The sequence below is a fragment of the Callithrix jacchus genome, chromosome 11 (genome assembly GCF_049354715.1).
Source record: "Callithrix jacchus isolate 240 chromosome 11, calJac240_pri, whole genome shotgun sequence".
Classification (NCBI taxonomy): domain Eukaryota; kingdom Metazoa; phylum Chordata; class Mammalia; order Primates; family Cebidae; genus Callithrix; species Callithrix jacchus.
This window is the reverse complement of record NC_133512.1, coordinates 74520918-74541944: the sequence shown is the minus strand read 5'-3', so window position 1 is coordinate 74541944 and position 21027 is coordinate 74520918. Positions and strand designations below refer to the sequence as shown.

The 21027-nt window shown below is 37.3% G+C and overlaps 1 protein-coding gene and 1 long non-coding RNA gene across 3 annotated transcripts in view; one reads left to right on the top strand and one right to left on the bottom strand.

Annotated features, from left to right (window-relative positions):
- Positions 1 to 3348, bottom strand: part of LOC144578388 (uncharacterized) — a 72004-nt gene extending 68656 nt beyond the window's left edge. Inside the window, exon 1 of the long non-coding RNA XR_013524062.1 lies at positions 3216 to 3348. This is a non-coding gene — a long non-coding RNA (uncharacterized LOC144578388). The remainder of the gene's footprint in view (positions 1 to 3215) is intronic.
- Positions 3349 to 6327: 2979 nt separating this feature from the next.
- ORC5 (origin recognition complex subunit 5) overlaps positions 6328 to 21027 on the top strand; it is a 91570-nt gene continuing 76870 nt past the window's right edge. For both annotated transcript variants that reach the window (XM_002751686.4, XM_054237379.2), the window contains exons 1-4: positions 6328 to 6507; positions 10300 to 10392; positions 13585 to 13785; positions 20369 to 20443. In XM_002751686.4, coding sequence (XP_002751732.3) covers positions 6436 to 6507; positions 10300 to 10392; positions 13585 to 13785; positions 20369 to 20443 — 441 coding nt within the window. In that variant the 5' untranslated portion in view covers positions 6328 to 6435. The remainder of the gene's footprint in view (positions 6508 to 10299; positions 10393 to 13584; positions 13786 to 20368; positions 20444 to 21027) is intronic.

Below are 21027 nucleotides of genomic sequence, written 5' to 3'. Positions count from 1 at the left end.
CTGCGCCAGGTGCCTGTAATCCCAGCATCTTGGGAGGCTAAGGCAGACAGATTACTTGAGGCCAGGAGTTCAAGATCAGCCTAGCCAACATGGTAAAACCTGTCTCTACTAACAATACAAAAAAATTAGCTGGGCATGGTGGCACATGCCTGTAGTCCCAGCTACTCAGAAGGTCAAGGCAGGAGAATCACCCGAATCCAGGAGGTGGAGGTCATAGTGAGACAGGATTGTACCACTATAGTCCAGAGTGAGACTCTGTCTCAAGAAAAGAAAATAAAGAAGAGTAGAGGAGAAGTGAGGAGAGGAGAGGAATCTGAGGAAAAGGTAAAAATGAACATATGGAAATTTTAATGGAGACAGAAACTATAGAAAAGAGTGAGATAAAAATACTAGAAATAAAAAATATTGTAGCAGAAATGGCAAATGCTTTAGATGGGTTCATCAGTAGATTTGACAAAGTAGAAGAAACAATCAGTGAATCTGAATATAGGTCAATAGAAATTACCCAAACTGAAACATAGAGAGAATAGAGTATGGAGGGGAAGGAAGGGAACATCAGAACAGAACATATAAATACTGTAGGACACCAACAAGTGGTATAACATGCTTATAATTGGAATTTCAGATGAGAATAGAGAGAAAGGGGCAGAAGAACTATTTGAAGAGACCATGGCTACATTATTTTTAAACAATAAAAGAATCAAATCACAGACCTAAGCATCTCAGAGAAAAGTCAAGCAGGAAAACAGAAATAATAAAAATAATACACCTATACCTGTCATATCCGAACCATTGAACAATAGACCAAATAAAGAGAAAACCTTGAAGGTGTCCACAGCAGAAGACAACATAGTTTCAACTTCAAATGCCACAAAAAAATCCAACCTCATCTAGAATTATATACTCAGCTAAAATATCTTTTAGAAATAAAGGTGAAAAAAAAGATGAATTTGTTAACAGCAGAACTACCTTAAGATAAACATTAAGATTATTTAAGCAGAAGGAAAATAGTACTAGGCAAAGATTTGGATCTACTAAAAGAAATTTTAAAATTCTAGAAATGATTAAATGAATGTTAATATAAAAGCCTTATTTATTTATTTAATTTATTTATTTTGAGACAAGGTCTTGCTCTGTCATCCAATCACAGCTCACTGCAATGTCAACCTCCCTGGCTAAAGCGATCCTCCCACCTTAGATTTTCCAAGTAGCTGGAACTACAGGTGCACACCACCATGCCTGGCTGTTTTTTATTTTTTTTTTGTAGAGTTGGGGTCTCCCCATGTTTCCCAATCTGGTCTTAAACTCCTGGTTTCAAGCGATCTTCCCTCCTCAGCCTCCCAAAGGGCTAGGATTACAAGCATGAGTCACTGTGCCCAGTTCCTGTTTTATTTTTTATTTTAGTCATTCTAAATATATTTATCTAAAACTGTACCATTAAATATACTAGCCACTAGCCAAAGGTAGCAATATATAATTTAAATTAATTAAAAAGTAAAAATAAAAGCTAAAAATTCAGTCCATTGTTATAACTAGCCACATTTCAAGAGTTCAACAGCCACATGTGGCCAGTGAATACCATGCTGGACAAAACAGAAAGCTTTATTGCACAGCACTGGCCAAGTAGCAACATATCTTGGGTTTATTTAACATAATAAAAAGTAAAAGATGTGACAACAAAAGCACAAAAGATAGGAGTGAGAATTGAAAGTACACTGCAGTGAGGTTCTTACAGTAGACTTGAAGTGGTTTAATATATTTAAAGGTAGATGATGGTTAATTAAACACATGTATTATAAACCCTAGGGCAAACATGATAACAATATTAAAAACTGGCATAAGTAATAAGCCCAAAGCAGAGGCAAAATGTAGTTTTTAAAAATGCTCCAGTAACGTAAAAGCAAGGAGCAGAAAAAGAGAAAAAAGAAAAAAAAATACAGATGAAACAAATAGGAAACAACTAGTAAGATGATAGATTTCAGTTCAAGTATATAAATAATTAAGACAATATAAATCATCTGAACATACCAGTTGAAACATAGATATTGTCAGATTAGATAAATAAGGACAAATAAGAAAGCTCTCACTACAGTTGTCCCTTGGTATCTGTGGGGCATTGGCTCCAAGACCATCATGGATACCAAAATCTGTGGATGTTTAAATTTCTTATATAAAATGGCTACATATTTGCATAAAACCTATGCACACCATCCTGCATACTGTATAAATCATCTCTAGATTACTTACAATACGTAAAACAATATAAAAGATATATAAGTAGTTGTTGTACTACATTGTTTTTATTTGTATTGTTATACTGTTCCTTTTTTTTTCTAATTGTTTTGATTTTATTAGTTGAATCCATGCGTGTGGAACCACAGATACAAAAGGGCAACTATATACACTGCCTTCAAGAAACCCATTTTATTTAATTTATTTACTTACCTTAAAAACCCCACCCCCTGCTATGCCTCCCCTAGCCTCACATCCCCTGATAGGCCCGGGTGTGTGATGTTCCCCTCCCTGTGTCCATATGAAGAAACCCATTTTAAAATAGAACACAGGTAGGATAAAAGTAAGATGAGGATGTGAAATATCTGGAATTCTCATAATTGCCAGTGGGAATGTGAAATAGTACAGTCACTTTGGAAATGGGTTTGGCAATTTCTTGTGAACCTAAACATATATTTATCATATGATCCAGCAATCTCACTCCTATATTTTACTTAAGCAAAATTAAATATCTATGTTTGAAACTGCTTTTACAAAAATTTTAATAGTTAGAGAAATCTAACCTAACTTGATTCTACCTTGTGTCTAACCTCCAAGCTTCCCTTGTTTGTTCCTGAGTATAGGCCCAGCTAACTATGGGAGCAATTTATGTTAACAGCCCCTTCCCAAAATAACTCTCTCATTGCTCAGGGACTAAAACTGCCTTTGTAAAACTAACAAATTAGCCACAAGCTTAGAAATATGATTCAGGAGTCAGGTAACTAGAGGTCACAAGATTTGTAATCTTAATTTCTCCTATATATAACACTACTATTATAAACCCTAAGATTGATGTTTGAGATATTTTCCAGACCCTGCATTCTGATGGACCAGCTGGCACCACCTGGACTCAGCAAAAGGAGATAGCTTCAATCCCCTAGGATTTCATCCCTGCGGCAATAAAGCAGCATTCCCCATTTTCTAGCCTCAAGTGATCCACCTACCTCAGCCTCCCAAGTAGCTGGGACCACAGGCACAAACCACAATGGCTGATTAATATTTGTATTTTCATAGAGACGAGGTTTCACCATGTTGCCCAGGCTGGTCTCAAACTCCTAAGCTCAAGCAATTCGCCTGCCTTGGCATCCCAAATTGTTGGGATAACAGGTGTGAGCCACTTCGCCTGGCCGAGTCTATTTTTAACTTGTAATTTTCTAACAAAAAAGAAAAGAGAGAGAGCACACTAAGATTTTGTGATCCTATTATTTGAATCCATGCATGTGGAACCACAGATACAAAAGGGCAACTGTATATACTGCCTACAAGAAACCCATTTTATTTTATTTTATTTATTTATTATTATGCATGGATTCAACACTGGGATTGTGTTGAATCTACACATCAGTCTGGGGTAAAGTGACAAATTTTAACAAAATTGAGTCTGACTCTTAAACATGGTATCACTCTATTTTAAAATAGTATCTTCTTTAATTTCTCAGTAATATTCTGTAGTTTTCAGCATGTCAGACTTACATGTGTAAGTCTTACATGTGTCAGACTTATTTTTCAGTATTTAATAATTTTTCATTTTGAAATTGTGCTGTTATTTTAAATTTCAATTCCCAATTGCTTATTGCTAGTAAATATAAATTTTTTATTATATTAAATAGAAAAATTAACATTTTTCTATGTTAATCTTACATCTTAAAACCTTGCAAAGCTCACTTATTAGCTCTAGTAACTTTTTTGTAGACTCCATCAGATTTTCTACATAACAATCATGTTGTCTGCAAATAAATTCCATTTTTTTCTTTCAAATCGGAGTGCATTTAATTTCTTTTTCTTATTGCACTGGTTACAACCTCCAGTACAATATTGCACAGAGGGGTGAGAACAGATACCCTTGCCTTGTTCCTAAATGTAGTATTTCACAACTAATTAATATTTCACAATTAATTATGATATTGGCTGTAGTTTTTTTCACAGATGCTCTTTATCCAGTTGAGAAAATCACCTTCTATTCCCTAGTCCTAGTTATTTATTTTTAAATAATTCAATGGAATCCATGAAACAAACACCCATAACTAACCTCATTTAGAGAACTGGCTCAACTGCCTATATAATGATTTCTGTGTCTTCTCTGGGCCCTTCTCTCTCAAGTTACAGATCCATTTTTACTGGACTTATTTATCTGATTATTTTGCAGACACTTAACATTTAATATAACAAACTCATTTTGGTCATTTCTTATCTCACAAAGATAAAACTAAATCAATAAACCTGCTCCTTTTTTTTCCATCTGGCTTTTCATCTGTATTCCTTATTTTTTATTTCACTACTGGTAAAACCTAAAATCACCTATGTCAGAGACCTAAATGCTAGTCTCTGTGACTACTCCCTCCATCTCTTACAAACAGCTACTGAGTTCCATAAAATATACTTCTAAATTTCTCTCAGACTTAGCCCATTCCCAGTATGGGCAGTAAAAAGATTAAGGGTTTTAGGATTAACCAGATCTAAGTTCAAGTAAGTATGAACTATAAACCTTTGGATAAATTACCTAACCTAATCTTATTTTTTCATAGGTGAAACAAGAATGGTATCTCTATTATAATATCGTTAAAATTTAAATGGAAGTAATATATCTATCACAGTGTCTGCCACATTGTTTAATGAACCTTAATTACCATTGCCTCTCACCAATTCCCATTGTTTATTGAAGCCATTATTATTTGCTGTTTGGGACATTGCAATAGTCTTTTTAACAAATCAAATTGATTCCACTTTCCACGCCAGGCACCCAGCCTATCCGACTGTTTATAACGTATCTGCCAGGCATAACAGTACATGCTGGAAACTGAACTGTGAAGCCAGTATTCCTTGCCCTCATAAACTATATAGAGAGGGAGACTAACATTTTAGACAATTAGTTTTATTGAATGCTATAGACGTAGCATTATGATTATAATGTATGTATACATTTTATACATACTATTGCAGATGTATAAGTCTTGGGAGAGTAGCAAAGGCGAACTTCCCGTGGAGACATTGAAATGTGATGGATGGTCCCATTATAACCTTTAGAATCTCTATTAAAAGTACCTGGGCAAATGCTTTTGAATTATTGCATGAAAATATAATTTTGACTAGCTAATGCGTTATAGACCACAATTCTCAAAAGATCCTTTGACAGTCACAAATATAAGACTGATCTACAATCTATGAGCTGACTGAAGTCCACAATTTAAAATTTATGTGTAGCAGGTAGTATGTACACCATCTTTTACTCCTAACAATAAGCTAGCCAGTATTATCCCTATTTTATAGATAAGGAAGTTGAGGCTCAGCGATTCCAAAGTCCCACTATTCAGTAGCTGACTCAGTGGTCCCAACCCAGGGGTTTCAGGACGCCAAGCTCTCTTCCACCACGCATTTGTCTACTTCTTTACCTTATTTCCAGAATATTCTTGTGTTTAGTTGCCATAGATGTCCCATGAATAAATACACGTTAAAGTCTTACGCTAAACATAGCATTATTATACTATCACCCTCACCACACACATATGACATCCTCCAATTAGGAATGAGAGGCTTCCACATCTGGTTTCAAGCTTGCACGAAAAATAGTAATTTCAAGCTGTTCATTAAACCCTACTACACCCTGTTTTGCACTCAACGCCACTAATTTCCCACCTCCTCGTCAGGAAGAAAACCCATCTTTTGACCATATTAGTTTCCTAAGTCGGCCTTCCAAGTCCCTCTAAGGGCCCTAGCTCCAGGTCCGTCTTCCAAGGCACTCAAGGTTTCTAAACTTGGGGCTTCCAACCGGGAAAGCTAAAGGCACGGGTTCCCGGGTCATTAGAGGCAACAGGACCCCCTTAACTTCTCCCACCTCTTCCCCATTCGCCCATCTCCGCTTCGTCTTCTCGGCCTTTGAGTGGGAAAAGCCCCGGCCCAAAATCCCCACCAAGCAGAGATCCACGAAAATCCCCCGCGCACCCAGGACCAGTGAGAATGCGAAGAGTCTATCCGTGAGACTAGAGCGGCGGCGACGCTCGGCGCACTTGCTGTCGTCACGCCGCCGCCAGGCAGCGCCGGCTTCTTCCTCGACGCGGTGGGTCCGGTTTCCGGCGGGAGCGCAGGCCGGTAGACCCAGCGAGGTTGCTGCTTGTGATAGGGGCCTGTGCGCTGGCTGCACGGTCCTCTGTGGCGGTGTCCGGCAGAATGACCCACTTGGAAAACGTGGTGCTTTGTCGCGAGTCTCAAGTGTCCACCTTGCAGTCCTTGTTTGGAGAGGTATTGTAGTTAAACTGTGTTCCGGATACTCGAGGCAGGCGTTTCCGTATTCTTGCGATCTGTTCCAATACTTTTTTTCGTGTTTGGATTGAGGGCCAAAAGGCCGTTTTTACGTTGAGATAGGGGTGTTGTGGGACTGCCCTGCACCTTCACCCACAATCTCTTCCGATTAAGAGGAGACTGTCCAAAAAGGACCGGCCTGCACTACATGACGTTGCCCAAGATGTTATTTGACACACGCTGCACTTCTGAGAAGTTTGCCCACAGTAGCTGCTAGAAGTTGCTCATTATCTTACCCCAATTCAGTGACATTGATGTAACAGATGTGTTTTCAGAGTGTTATTTATTAAAATGTAAGTTCGCACGTTTCTATGAGGTAGTTGGAGTAAGTCAAGTGTAGAGAGGTGGTGGTTTTCAAAGCCGCTAAGGGCCAAAGCAGTGCTTCGGTTTTATAAATGCACTGGCTTTTCCAGAATTGTAAAAGTTCCGAAGAGGTCAAGTGTAAACTTTGCTCCTTAACTGGTAGTTCACAGGATGCCCTAGGGAGGAAGTTTGTCTTTTCTGAATGAACATAGGGAGTCCTTTCAATAAGCAGAGGGTAGCATTAACCAATTCAAAATTTAACCTGTTTTTGACTATTTGCTGATGGTCTTTGGTGTGCTTTTTGATTCAGATTCATTAATCAGAACTGGAATTAATGAAACTTGGATCTTACCTACGAAGAAAGTGAATGAGAATTTAGCGTCATACTCATACCCCCATCTTCTGATTAGCTTTTTTAACTATAGTCATCCGTTGCCGTCACGTAATGAGGGGGATACCTCCTGAGAAATGCATCGCTAGGCAATTTCATCGCTATGAATACCATAAAGTGTATTTACACAAACCTAGATGGTGTAGCCTCCTATACATCTAGGGTTGTATGATGTAGCCCATTCCTTCTAGGCTATAAACCTGTACAACGGTGCTACTATACTGAATACTGTAGGCAATTATAACACAGTGGTAAGTATGCATCTAAACGTATCTAAACATAGAAAAGGTACAATAAGTTACTTTCATACAACTGGAAATACTGCATGGTAATTTGAGGTGGCCTATGAGACATTAGTGGAAAAGTGCTGCCCTCTGTCTAAAGGGGCACATTATTTAGGGAAATTAGAGGTCAACAATTGCATCTTCAATTAATTTTCTGTTTATAATGCTTCAATTATAGTTATCTATATTATTTTCTTGATTATGTTCTCTGATTTTCATCTCTGTAATGCAGATCACTCCAACCAGAAATGCTCCTCCTGAAAAAGAGCATTGGCAAATAGGGATGAGTAGTAATGACTTAGTGGTGGATCACAGAAAGGTTTTTGACCTTTGCACCTAATGAAAATTATGTTTAACAATATTAGTATCACTTTTCTGCAAGGTGCTGTGCATGTGGGAAATCCAAAGAACTGTAGCAAAGAACTATAAAAAATTGGTTCATGTTTCTAAGAATATTTATTTATTTGTATAATAAATAAATATTGAGCACCTTTTCTGTGTCAGGCCCTAGCTTATTGCAGTTTATGTTAGCAAGATTTATAAAGGTGAAAGGTTAAATAACAGTGGAACAGTTCAACATAATTCTAGGTAACAAATAGGAAAGCTGTTATAAGGTATCATTAGGCAACAAAAATGTAATGGTTGACAGAGATGCTCAGCAACATGCATTTAATTCTAGGGAGAGAATTTTTTGTTTGTTTGTTTGTTTGTTTGAGATGGAGTTTCGCTCTTGTTACCCAGGCTGGAGTGCAATGGAGCAATCTCGGCTTACCGCAACCTCCGCCCCCTGGGTTCAGGCAATTCTCCTGCCTCAGCCTCCTGAGTAGCTGGGATTACAGGCACGCGCCACCGTGCCCAGCTAATTTTTTGTAATTTTTAGTAGAGACGGGGTTTCACCATGTTGACCAGGATGGTCTCGATCTGTTGACCTCATGATCCACCCGCCTCGGCCTCCCAAAGTGCTGGGATTACAGGCTTGAGCCACTGCGCCCGGCCTTTGTTGTTTGTTTTTAACGACAGGGTCTGGCTCTCTTTCCCATGCTGGAATGTAGTGGCATGATCTTGGCTCACTGCAGCCTCTGCCTCCTGGGCTCAAGTGATCCTCCTGCTTCAGCCTCCAAGTAGCCAGATGTGTGCCACCAAGCCTGGCTATTTCTGTATTTTTTGTAGAGATGGGGTTTCACTGCATTTACCAAGTGAACTCCTACACTCAAGTGATCTACCTGCCTTGGCCTCCCAAAGTGCCAAGATTGCAGGCATGAGCCACCATACCCTGCTGAGACAGAATTTTTGAGCCAGTTAATTTATAAGATTGTTACATATAAACTTTAGAAAAGGACTCAGGTATTATAATACCTATTTATTTTTAGTCCGTTTTTAGCAGTTGAGCTGTTTTTGCCATAGCTGTATGCCATTTAGAAAGTCTTTTTCCTGCATAAATCTGAGTTCCTGATTTGTTTTGTAAAAAATATTTAACTTAGTGACTGGAATGTAATAAATGTTTGTGACTGTTGCTGTAATCAATGCTAGAGACTCAACTTTCTCATGGAAATTGCATAATCTCATTTTCTTGTAATTATTTAAAAAATATATTATTAAAAAATAGGCCAGGCGCAGTGGCTCATGCTTGTAATCCCAGCACTTAGGGAGGCCAAGGCAGACGGATCACGAGGTCAGGAGTTCGAGACCAGCCTGACCAACATGGTGAAACCCTGTCTCTACTAAAAATACAAAAATTAGCTGGATGTGGTGGTGTGTGCCTGTAATCCCAGCTACTCAGAAGGCTGAGGCAGGAGAATCACTTGAACCTGGGAGGCGGAGGTTGCAGTGAGCTGAGATCATGCAACTGCACTCTAGCCTGGGTGACAGAGCAAGACTCTGTCTCAAAAAAAAAAGAATGTATTATTAAAAAAAATAATCTAATTTTCTTGTAATTATTTAAAAACTGTAGACTATATTTCCTCCAAAGTAGATAATGTCTTTTACTGATATGTGTTCTCTTCAGTACCTCATGGTTTTCAACATTCAGTAGGTATCTAATGAAAGTGTTCACTGAAGGAATGAAGTGTAAGTATTCGTAGTGTTGATTGACCAGAGGGACCTCTGACAATATTTATTTTTCTCTGGGCTGCAAACTGAATGTACTCCAGGAAGGTCTTGCAAATCTGTATTTTAAAATAAATGCTCTACAGATTTTATTAGTGTTTTATGTGATCTACCATATGCATTTATGCCAGCATCAGTGAGTATGCATTGCTCAGAATTAGTCTATAAGTTTTCCTAAGAATGAGGACCTTGAAATTCCTTTTAACCTTTTGATTATATATACTTAGTTTCATAGCATTAAAATATATAATGAAGTTGTAGCCTCACAGGAGATTAGATCCTTTAAGAAGGAGTAATATCAAAATGTATTATGAACAAAATTATTCTTGAAAAATTCCTTAAATCTCCTATAAAGTTGAAAGTACAAGTTGGTATATATAAGCCTGTACAATAATAAAAATATAAATATATAGTACATTATAAAATATGCCAAATATAATGTTACAGAAATTTTAATTTCATAACAGTGCTTAGAGTTGAATTCAAGTAAGTTCAAAGTGTGTTGATGCATCCACAACATGTTCACTGTTAGGAATTTGGATTTAATATTTTACTTTTCCACATACAACTTTCTCACAAGTTGATAAGTGTTTATTTTCTACTTTGTACATGCAGCCTCATATTTGTCTTTTTCTTTTCTCCCCTTAGAGACATCATTTCAGCTTTCCATCCATTTTTATTTATGGACATACTGCCAGTGGAAAGACCTATGTAACACAAACTTTGTTGAAAACTTTAGAGGTAAGAATAAAAATATTAAATATTTCTTTGCCATTCTTTAATGTATTGCTACTGATAATTCTGAATCTCCACAAATACAAAATTAAACATATGACCTTTACATTGTTCTTCTTCCCTTATTATCTCTCTCTATGAATGATCCACTGTCATCAACACAATTGTCCAAACTTGCATTTTCTTAATTTTTTCCTCATCTTCCCTCATTCAGTAAATCACATCAATAAACTTGGTCTGTTGCTTCACATTTTTAAAATCATGTCTTCATCTACCTTTAATCCTAGTCATTGGTGCTAGGATTTTCATTTACCATTGTTTTTTTCCATATATTTATGTAAGCCTCTTATTTGCAATCTTCACCCAGCAGCTAGCCCACACAAATCTTACTTAAAATCTTCAGGACAGTGTTCAAGTAATTTGCCCAATGTTTAATACCTTTCATGAGCTGAATTTATCTTTCATAACACAGTGCTTAAGAGTTTGGGCTGTGGAGTTTGGCAGACTCATGTTGCTTTTTGGATTCTCCAGTTAGTGCTTTCTCCATCTGCAAAGCTGGCTAATAGTGACAACATTTGGGATTGTTATGAGAATTAAATGTTAGTACGTGAAAAGTGCCTTCTGTAGTACATAGTGCATAGTAACACTCAATAAAAGTTAGCTGCTATTATTGATGAGTATTGCCATACTGCCTTTCAAATCCTAAGCCAGAGATGGGCAGTCTTTTTCTTAAGGCCCAGATAACTAACATTTTATGCTTGTGGACCATGTAGTTTCTGTCTCACCTACTTAACTCTGCTGTATTGTAAAAGCAGCCATGGACATTCTCTATGTGAATGGACGAGACTGTGTTTCAAAGCAACAGTATGTACAGAAACAGGCTGCTAGTCCACAGGCATTGGTTTGCTGACCCCATCCTTTTCTAGCTCTGAGAAGGCATGTTTAGGATGGCATATTGAACTGTGTACAGTTCCTGCTCTCTTACTTTCAAGCCATGGCAGATGCTGCTCCCTGACTTGGAATGGCTTTCCTGTACCCACTTGCTCTTCCTGTTGCTTGGCAAATGCTTATTTATTTTGCCAGGTTTTCTTCTACTTATACTCTACAGGTCTTTTCTGATCCTCTAAGCTATATTAGATGCACCCCTGTTTTGCAGCCTTAGCACCCTGTGCTTAATTCTTTCATAATATTTAGCTCTCTCAGCTATGATTTTGTGTTTGTGTTTCCCTGGCTTTAGCCTGTGAGTTTCGTGAAATTATTCCCAGTACGAAGCACAGTGCTTAGCACGTATTAACTTGTTGATTTCAGCTTATTAAATTGTGGATTTCAGCTTTTGATCCCAAAGATAAGCTGTGCATTTTAGAAACACACATGCCTGGGCTATATACTAGACTTCAGAATGTGAGTGTACAAGGTCCTGATCCAGACATTTGCATTTTAGAACCTCCTGAATGAACTGCCCCCAAAATAAATGTTGAATAAAAGCAAGAAAACCCAATAAGGAAGTTCCATATTTAAGGGCTATATTCCATTTTTTTCACACTGTAATTTCGGCTGCCACTTAATCAGTGTAATATATAATTGTCACTGCTTCTGATACAGGGACCCAGGCAGGCACTTAGAATATGCTGCCTTTAAAGGTCATGGATAGCACAAATGCCATAAGCAAGACACTATTCATAACAGATATATTGTGGACTCTTGTACGTAAAGGAGTGAGAGTGAAATGAGTTAGCAAATGCTGGTGAAACTGTCCCCAAGTAAGTTTAATGTGGCTTTATTGACACTGTTACTCAGAGAAAGAAAAGCCTCCTTATTGGATAAAGTTTATAAAATCACTAAAAATAGTTACAAATTCCATTATTTATGCCAAATGCCTCAAGTTATCTTCCTCTGAATGATCAGTACTGCTTTTGTGATCGTATTTTGAGGATAGATTGTATTTGTGAGCAAGTCTTGTTTGCTTCTTTATTACTTCTGGAGTTACCTTATTTTGATATTTTAATTGTTCTTTAAATGAAGAGCTAGTTCTTTTTTTTTTTTTTCCTTCCGAAATGGGGTCTTGCTGTATTGTCCAGGTTGGAGTGCAGTGGTATGATCATAGCTCACTGCAGCCATAAATTCCTGGGCTCAAGTACAGCCATGAATTCCTGGCTACTTCAGCATCCCAAGTAGCTGGGACTATAGATGTGCTCCACCAGGCCTGTCTAATTGTTTTTATATTTTTAGAGACAGAGTCTCACTATGTTTCCCTGGCTGATCTTTAACTCCTAGGGTCAAATGATCCTCCCACCTTGGCCTCCTAAAGCACTGCGATTACAGCCATGAGCCATATGCATAGCCAAGAGCTAGTTCTTAACAGTCCTCATAAAAGGATTACTGTGGTTTCAAACTCTTAAAATTCTTTTTTTTTGACTTAGGTTTATTCAAGGATATTAAAGTTATAAATGTAAAATTTCTACTAAGAATTTTAACATTCAAATATATTTGGATTTTCTTCTTCTTCTTTTTTTTTTTTTTTTTTGGTAGAGACAGGGTCTCACTATATTACCCAGGCTGGTCTTGAACTCCTGACCTCAAAGCCTTAGAATTACAAATGTGAGCCACTATGCCTGGCTGATTTCTATATAAGAATTCTTTATAGGAAAATACCAGTTTGCTTTGAATTTCTATAAGGAAGAAATGGCAAACTGAAAGAAATAATTGAAGTGGGTTTAATGAAGGGAGTATTTTTAAAAGGTTGAGGAAATTTTATGGGAATCAGTAAGGGATGATGGTACACCAGGGCTTTCACCACCTCCAGGCCTGAAGGGATCATAGAAGGGCTGTTACTGGAACCCAGCAAGAGGTATAGCCTTAAAAGAGGGGCTGTCCAACTTGATCTTTGGTAGAAGAGTATCCACTGCCAAGCTAGGGCCACTTAGGGGTCATGGTGGGAGTCAAGGAAATCAATATCCAAGCTTCTCTCCTACCATTTTCCCTTAGTCTTCTGCTGGTTCTTTTCCACTGGCTTCTCCATCCAGAGCCAGTAAATAAGAGAGTCTAGGTAATATAATCTGTAGCCATCAGGCTCTTGGGGCATGGGATGGGTTTGGTGGGACATAGACTTAGAAAGACAAATGGAGAATATCCAGCAGACCCATTACCGGGTCTGTGTGTTTTCTTCTTTACTTATATTGTTTTGGTTCTCATTTTCAGCTCCCACATGTCTTTGTGAATTGTGTTGAATGCTTTACCTTAAGGCTGCTTTTGGAACAAATTTTAAACAAATTGAATAATCTTAGTTCTTCAGAGGATGGATGTTCTTCCGAAATAACCTGTGAAACATTTAATGACTTTGTTCGCTTGTTTAAACAAGTAACCAAAGCTGAAAATCTCAAGGATCAGACCGTATATATTGTAAGTAATTTCATTTGATTAATTCATCTCTTATATGAAGATAATCATTTATTAGATCAGTTTTCATATATTTGAGTCCCATTATGCACAGTACTCTGTGCAAGGCACTTTTGGTGTGCAGAAATGTGTTAAACATATTCCTTGTCCAAGGGAAGCCTCATTTAATAGAAAAGGTATGACACATACAAATGACTACATGCAGAATGTGATAAGTGATTGTCACCAGATGCAAAGTATTAACTGTGTGTTTCCAGTATAACTTCATGAGGTATTAACATTTGAGGTAGACCTAAATGAATCCAAGTATTCTAGGAAGAAATTGAAGTAGAGGAATTTCAGATAGAATTATATAAGTAAGGTCATGAAGGTGAGAATGGAGGCCAGAGAGTGCCAAATAGTCTAGTTATAGTGGGTTATAAAGTATGAAGAGAGAAAAAGAAGACTGGAAGGTAGATTGAGGCAAATCATAGAAGGTATAGAAAACTATACTGAAGTACTTTATTCAATTTCTTAGGGAGTGAAAGAAGGTAGTAAAGAGTTTAGAGCAACAAATATGCCTGATTATTCTGAAGACATGTTAAAATGATCGTCTTTGGAATTAGATAAGAACTGCCCGAGAATGGATGATTTATAAAGGAAAAAAGTTAATTGACCTACAGTTCAGAATGACTGGAGAGGCCTCAGGAAACTTACAATCATGGCAGAAGGCAAAGGGGAGGCAAAGCACCTGCTTCACAAAGCAGGAGGAAGGAAAAGCTCCTTAGAAAATCATCAGATCTAATGAGAACTCACTATCACAAGAACAGCATGGGGGAACTGCCCCATGATACATTAACCTCCACTTGGTCTCTTCCTTGACAAGTGGGAATTATGGGGATTATGGAGATTGTGGAAATTACAATTTAAGATGAGATTTGAATTGGGACACAAAGCCTAACCACGTAATTCCACCCTTGTCCCTCCCAAATCTCATGCCCGTTTCACATTTCAAAACCCATCATGCTTTTTCGGTAGTCCGCCAGTCTTAACTTATTCCAGCATTAGCCCAAAAGTCCAATTCCAGAGTCTTAATCTGAGGTAAGGCAAGTCCCTTCCACCTATGAGCCTGTAACATCAAAAGCAAATTACTTAATTCCTTGATAATATGGGGATATAGGCAATGGGTAAATTCAGCCTTTTCAAATGGGAGAAATTGACCAAAACAGAGGGGCTGTAGGCCCCATGAAAGTCTGAAATCCAGTAGGGCAGCCATTAAACTTCAAAGTTCCAAAATGATCTCTTTTAACTCTATGCCTCTCATCCAGGGCATGCCGATGCAAGAGTGGGTTCCTATGGCCTCGTGCAGCTCCATCCCTGTGGTTTTGCAGGGTACAGTACCCTCCTCACAGGCTCAGGTTGAATACCTCTGGTTTTTCCATGCATACCGTACAAGCTGTTGGATCTACCATTCTGGGATCTGGAGGATGGTGGCCCTCTTCTCATAGCTCCACTAGGCAATATCCCAGTGGGGAACCCTGTGTAGGGGGTCCAACCCCACTTTTCCCTTCTGCACTGCCCTAGCAGAAGTTCTCCATGAGGGCCCTGCCCCTACAGCCAACTTTTGCCTGGACATCCAGGCGTTTCCATACATCCTCTCAAATGTAGGCATAGGTTCCCAAACATTAGTTGATTTCTATGCTCCTGCAGGACCACCACATGTAAGCCACCAAGGCTTAGGGCTTGCACCCTTTGAAGCAACAGCCTGAGCTATACAATGGCCCCTTTTATCCATGAGTGGGGATGTAGGACACCAAGTTCTGAGACTGCGCAAAGCACCTAGGCCCTGGCCTATGAAACCATTTTTTCCTCCTAGGCCTCTGGGCCTGTGATGGGGTGGGCTGCCTTATGAGGATCTCTACATACCTTGGAGACATTTTCCCTATTTTCTTGGCTGTTAATATTTGGCGGCTCCTCGTTACTTATGCATATTTCTGCAGCTGGCTTGAATTTCTCCCCAGAAAATGGGTTTTTCTTTTCTAACTCATGGTCCGACCACAAATTTTCTAAAGTTTTCTGCTCTGCTTCACTTTAAAATATGTTACAGTTTCAGATAATCTCTTTGTGAATGCGTATGACTGAATGCTCTCAGAATCAGCCAGATCACCTCTTGAATGCTTTGCTGCTTAGAAATTTCTTCCACTAGATACCCTAAATCATCTTTTTCAAGTTCAAAGTTTCACAGATCAATAGGGCAGAGGCAAAATGCCACCCTTCTCTTTGCTAAAGCATACCAAGAGTCACTTGATTCCCTGTTCCCAAGAAGTTTCTCATCTCCATCTGAGACCACCTCAGGCAGGACTTCATTGTCCATATCACTGTCAGCATTTTGGTCATGGTCATTCAACAAGTCTCTGGGAAGTTCCAAACTTCCCCATGTCTTCCTGTCTTCTGAGCCCTCCAAACTCTTCCAACCTCTGCCTGTTACCCAGTTCCAAAGTCACTTTCACATTTTCCACTCTTTATAGCAGTACCCAACTACCTTGGTACCAATTTACTGTATTAGCCCATTTTCATACTGCTATAAAGAACTTGCCAAAACTGGGTAATTTATAAAGGAAAGAAGTTTGACTCACAGTTCAATGTGGCTGGGGAGACCTCAGTGAACTTACAATTATGGTGGAAAGCGAAGGCAAAGCAAGCACCTTCTTCACAAGGTAGTTGGAAGAGAAGTGCTGAGCAAATGGAGAAGAGCTCCTTATAAAACCACCTTGTGAGAACTCACCTACTATCATGAAAACAGCATGGGGGAAGCCACCCCTGTATTTCAATGACCTCTAGTTGGTCTCTCCCTTGACACAGGATTATAAGGATTATGGAGATTACAATTCAACATGAGATTTCAGTGGCGCTACAAAGCCTAACCATATTATTTTGCTAGCCTACAAATTGAGAGACTATTAGAATGCCTTAGTGTAAATTAAGAAAAGTATTTGGATCTGAATTAGCATTTCTGCTTCTCTTAATATTAGTCTGATAATGGCTTTTTAAAAGGAGTATTCATTAGAGTATTATAAGATTATTACAATGGGTTAACTTATCACATTGGAATAATTAACTATTTTACTGCTTTAGCTTTGTGTTTTGCATTAAAATGGGCAGAAAAAACTTGATGAATGTATTTTAATTAATCTGTTCTGGATGAGAGAGTTTTTTAAATGGAGATTGATGGGTAATTTTATAATTAAAATACTTCGTGAATGCATATCTTTATAGCAGTAAATAATTTTAGTTTTTTTGTCTAAACAGAATAAAGTATCTTAAGTATGATTTTTCTTATACATTGTTTTAAGCTATTAATAAAACAGATATAAAAATTTGGTTAATTTGAGGAATTCTTAAATTCTTAATTTAAGTGATTATACTTTGCAATAAAACTTAGTAATAAAGTATAGGGGAAGATAACAGGTTTCTTTAGAGGAAGAGTGATTTTAGTTCTAGGCAGAAAATGTACAAGAAGAGCCTAGAACGTCTTGCCATACCAAATAGCTAGGAAACCATCAATGACTATTAGGGTCATTTAAAAAAGAAATGGAAGCAAATTAAAAGAGGTTCCCACTGGCCAAAGATAGGACAATTTGGCCATCAAAAAAAATAAGGAATTCAATGAATGGAAGCATATATTAGATACCTTAAAATGCACAAATTCATAACAATACATCAAAAACAAATACTTTAAAGATACAAAATGCCAACTCATTGGTTACCTTGGGAGTATAATTTAGTAGGGCATGTAGTAGGCTGAATAATGGCACCCAAAGATAAGATGCCAAGTCCTAATTCTGGAACTTACAAATGTTACTTTATTTGGAAAAAGGGTCTTTGCATATGTGATCACATAAAGAATCTTCAGATGGGAGATTTACCTGGATTATTTGGGTGGACCTGAGATATAGTCATATGTTTACATAGGAAGGAAGCAGAGGGAAATTGAACTACACCACACACATAGAGGAGAAGGCCAGGTAACAGAAGCAGCAGGAAGCAGAGTCAGTGGGAAATTCGAGGATGCTGGCCTTGAAGACTGGCATGATGTGGCCACAAGCCAAGAAATGCTGACAATTGCCAGAAGCCGAAAGAGGCTAGGAATGTATTCTCTCCTAGAGGTACTGGAATGAGAGTGTGGCCCTACTCATACCTTGATTTTGGCTCAGTGAACCTGACTTCTCACTTCTGGTTTCCAGAACTGTAACAGAATGAATTTTAAGTCTGTTTTAAGCCAGCAAGTTTGTGGTAATATTACAGCAACCACAGCAAACTAATATAAACACAAGCTTATTATTCTGAAAATTGGCAAATAAAGGGCAAGATATTTATCTTTCTTGTCATATGTGAACTTTCTGGGTAGCCAAATCATGGATGAGGGAAAGTTCTTTCTATAAAAATGTCCACCTGTAAATGCAGAAAGAATGGTAAAGGATTATACTTTTGCGATCCCTAATGAAATAGTAATTATAAGCAGTGATCATCAAGAGATGAAAAAATCGTTGTTTGAAAGGCAGCTGGGGAACTTTGTAATGGATGAATCAGACTAACAATGCCTGAATCTGTGAATCCATCTTAATATCACAAAAAAGAGAGACAACTAAGTATCATATGCCTGCTGATACACTGCAGTAAAAAAATTTACTGCACTACTTGTGAAGTATTCTTGCCCAAAACTTGAACCTGAGTCTGATCAAACCTCTAGATCTATTGGCTGTTTTACAGTAAATTTCAGGGATACAGATATGTGTTTTATGTCATTACAGTGACACAATCAGCCAATCTAAAATACAGAAAGTCTGCCTGACAGATGACCTAGTTTATATAACAAATAAAGAATCAAAGATAGGAGGATCTGTTATAAAGAAACTTGGAAGACAATTAAATCACATTACAAGTTGCAATATGTGGACCCTTTTGGATCTTGAGTTAAACACACTGAATATAGAAGAAATGGATGAGACAAGTGGGAAAATTCGAGTACTGGTTATTAGATGATATTAAAGAATATTGTTAATTTTATAAGGTGTCATGATACTGTGGTTATGGTTAAAAAGAGTCCTCATCTCTTAGAGTGGCTTACTACATATTTAGGATGGAATGATATAATGTCTGAGATTTATTTAAAAATAATCCAACAAAATGGTAGAGGAGGAGGTAAAGGGTGGCATAGAAGAAACAAGTTGGCCTTATGTTGATACTAGTATTTGTTGGGATTGGGTGATGTATATATGTGCAGATTAATATAATAGTACTAGTCTCCCTGCTTCTGTATGTGTTTAAAATTTTCCATAATAAAAACAAACGTTAGACTAAATGTTTTAGGTAGTCTTAAAAAAGACTTTGATTTCTTTGTTTTAATGGACAGGTTTTTTGTTTTAATGGACCTCTTGAAACTTTTTTTAAAAAAACATTTTTTATTATGGAAATTTCAGACACGTTAAGTAAAGAGAATAATGTTATATATCCATCACCCTATTTCAATAATTAATATGCGGCCAAACTTTGTGTCAATTGTACCCCATTCACTATTACCTGTATCAAATCATGTGGTCCATAAATACTTCACTATATATCTCTAAAATGTAGGACTTTTTGAAAAACTGTAATCCCAATAACATTATCATTACACTGAACAAAAATTGAATCTTTTTTTAACATGATCAGTTATCCAGTTAGTTAGACAGGGTTTATCATGCAGTTACAAAGTTGAAGAAAGATGGTTCTACATGACAAAATTCATAATTTTCTTGTTTCTCTTGGATAAGAAAGACCTGTAATTTTTGGTACATGGTAGCCATCTATCTTTTATCAAATGGAATAAGAAATGCACACAGCTGTAGATACCTAAGAAAGTGTCATCAGGATATGTTACACCATCTGTTTTTATTTTTCCTTTGGTAGTGTGCCTTTAAAACAAACCTTTTAAATGTAGCTATTACTCATTTTGTATTTAGACATTTGAGTTAAAACGTGTTAGAAGTAGTCTGCTTTTTAACTTACTTAATCTATTTCAAATGTCTTTCTACAATTATAAAGAGGATTTTAAAAGTTAATTCAGAAGTTATAATTTTTCTTTATAACTTGGAAAATTCAAGTTTTGAATTTTGCAGTATATTATGTAAACTTACTGTCTCAGACCATTTTGTGTTGCTATAACAGCGTACCATGGACTGGATAATTTATTTTAAAAAAGACATTTATTTCTCACAGTTCTGGAGGTTAGGAAGTCAAAAGTTTAGGTGCCTGCATCTAGCAAGGGCCTTCTTGCTGCCTTGTCTCATGATGAAAGGAAGAAGTACAAGAGAGGACAAGGGTGAGAGCAAGAGGTGGTAGAAGTTCCTTTTATAACAAAGCCATTCTTTCAATAACTAATGCTCTCCCTTGATAACAATATTAATTCATTCATGAGGGCAGAGCCCTCATGACCTAATCATCTTTTATGCGGCTCCACCTCCCAGTACTGTTGCCTTGGGAATTAAGTTCCAACACATGAACTTTGGGGGACATACTCAAATCATGTCATTTTGTAAAGGGTTTATAAATACTTTTTTTTTTTAAGGTTCTAGATAAAGCAGAGTATCTAAGAGATATGGAAGCAAATCTTTTGCCTGGATTTCTTAGATTACAGGAATTGGTAAGTAATGTGAGAGAGTGGTTTTTCCCCACAACCTAATCAACAGATCGTGTTGTGAATTTTTTTCATTTTGCTATTTGATAGGTGACAATTAACATTTTAATGTAATTTTAGTTCACATTTCTCTGTTATGAGTAAACCTCAGTATTTTTTTCATACTAAAAGCAGTTGATTTGATAGCATTTATTCTTCAATTATTTTAGCTTTTTCTCTCTATGAAGTGATTGCTTTCTATTAAAAGATTTTAGATATTGCTAGAATAAGTGCTAGAGGGTCAGACTTTAAAATCTCACAAGAATTTTACAATTTTCTTTGCATTTCAAAATAAGAATAATCTAAAGAATGGCATGGCTATTCTGGATCATCTGGATTTCTATCTTATGACCACTCACTGTCAGAGTTTACCTTTGTATTTCAGTTTACTCTTGTGTTGGTTCCACATAGTACAGTAAGTCCTCACGTAACATTCAGTAGATTCTTGGGAAATACGGCTTTAAGTGAAACTGCTTACAGCAGGTTCTCCTTACCTTCAGCATCAGTTCATTTTAACACTGTTGAGAAAAAAAATTGGTTTTATTATATGT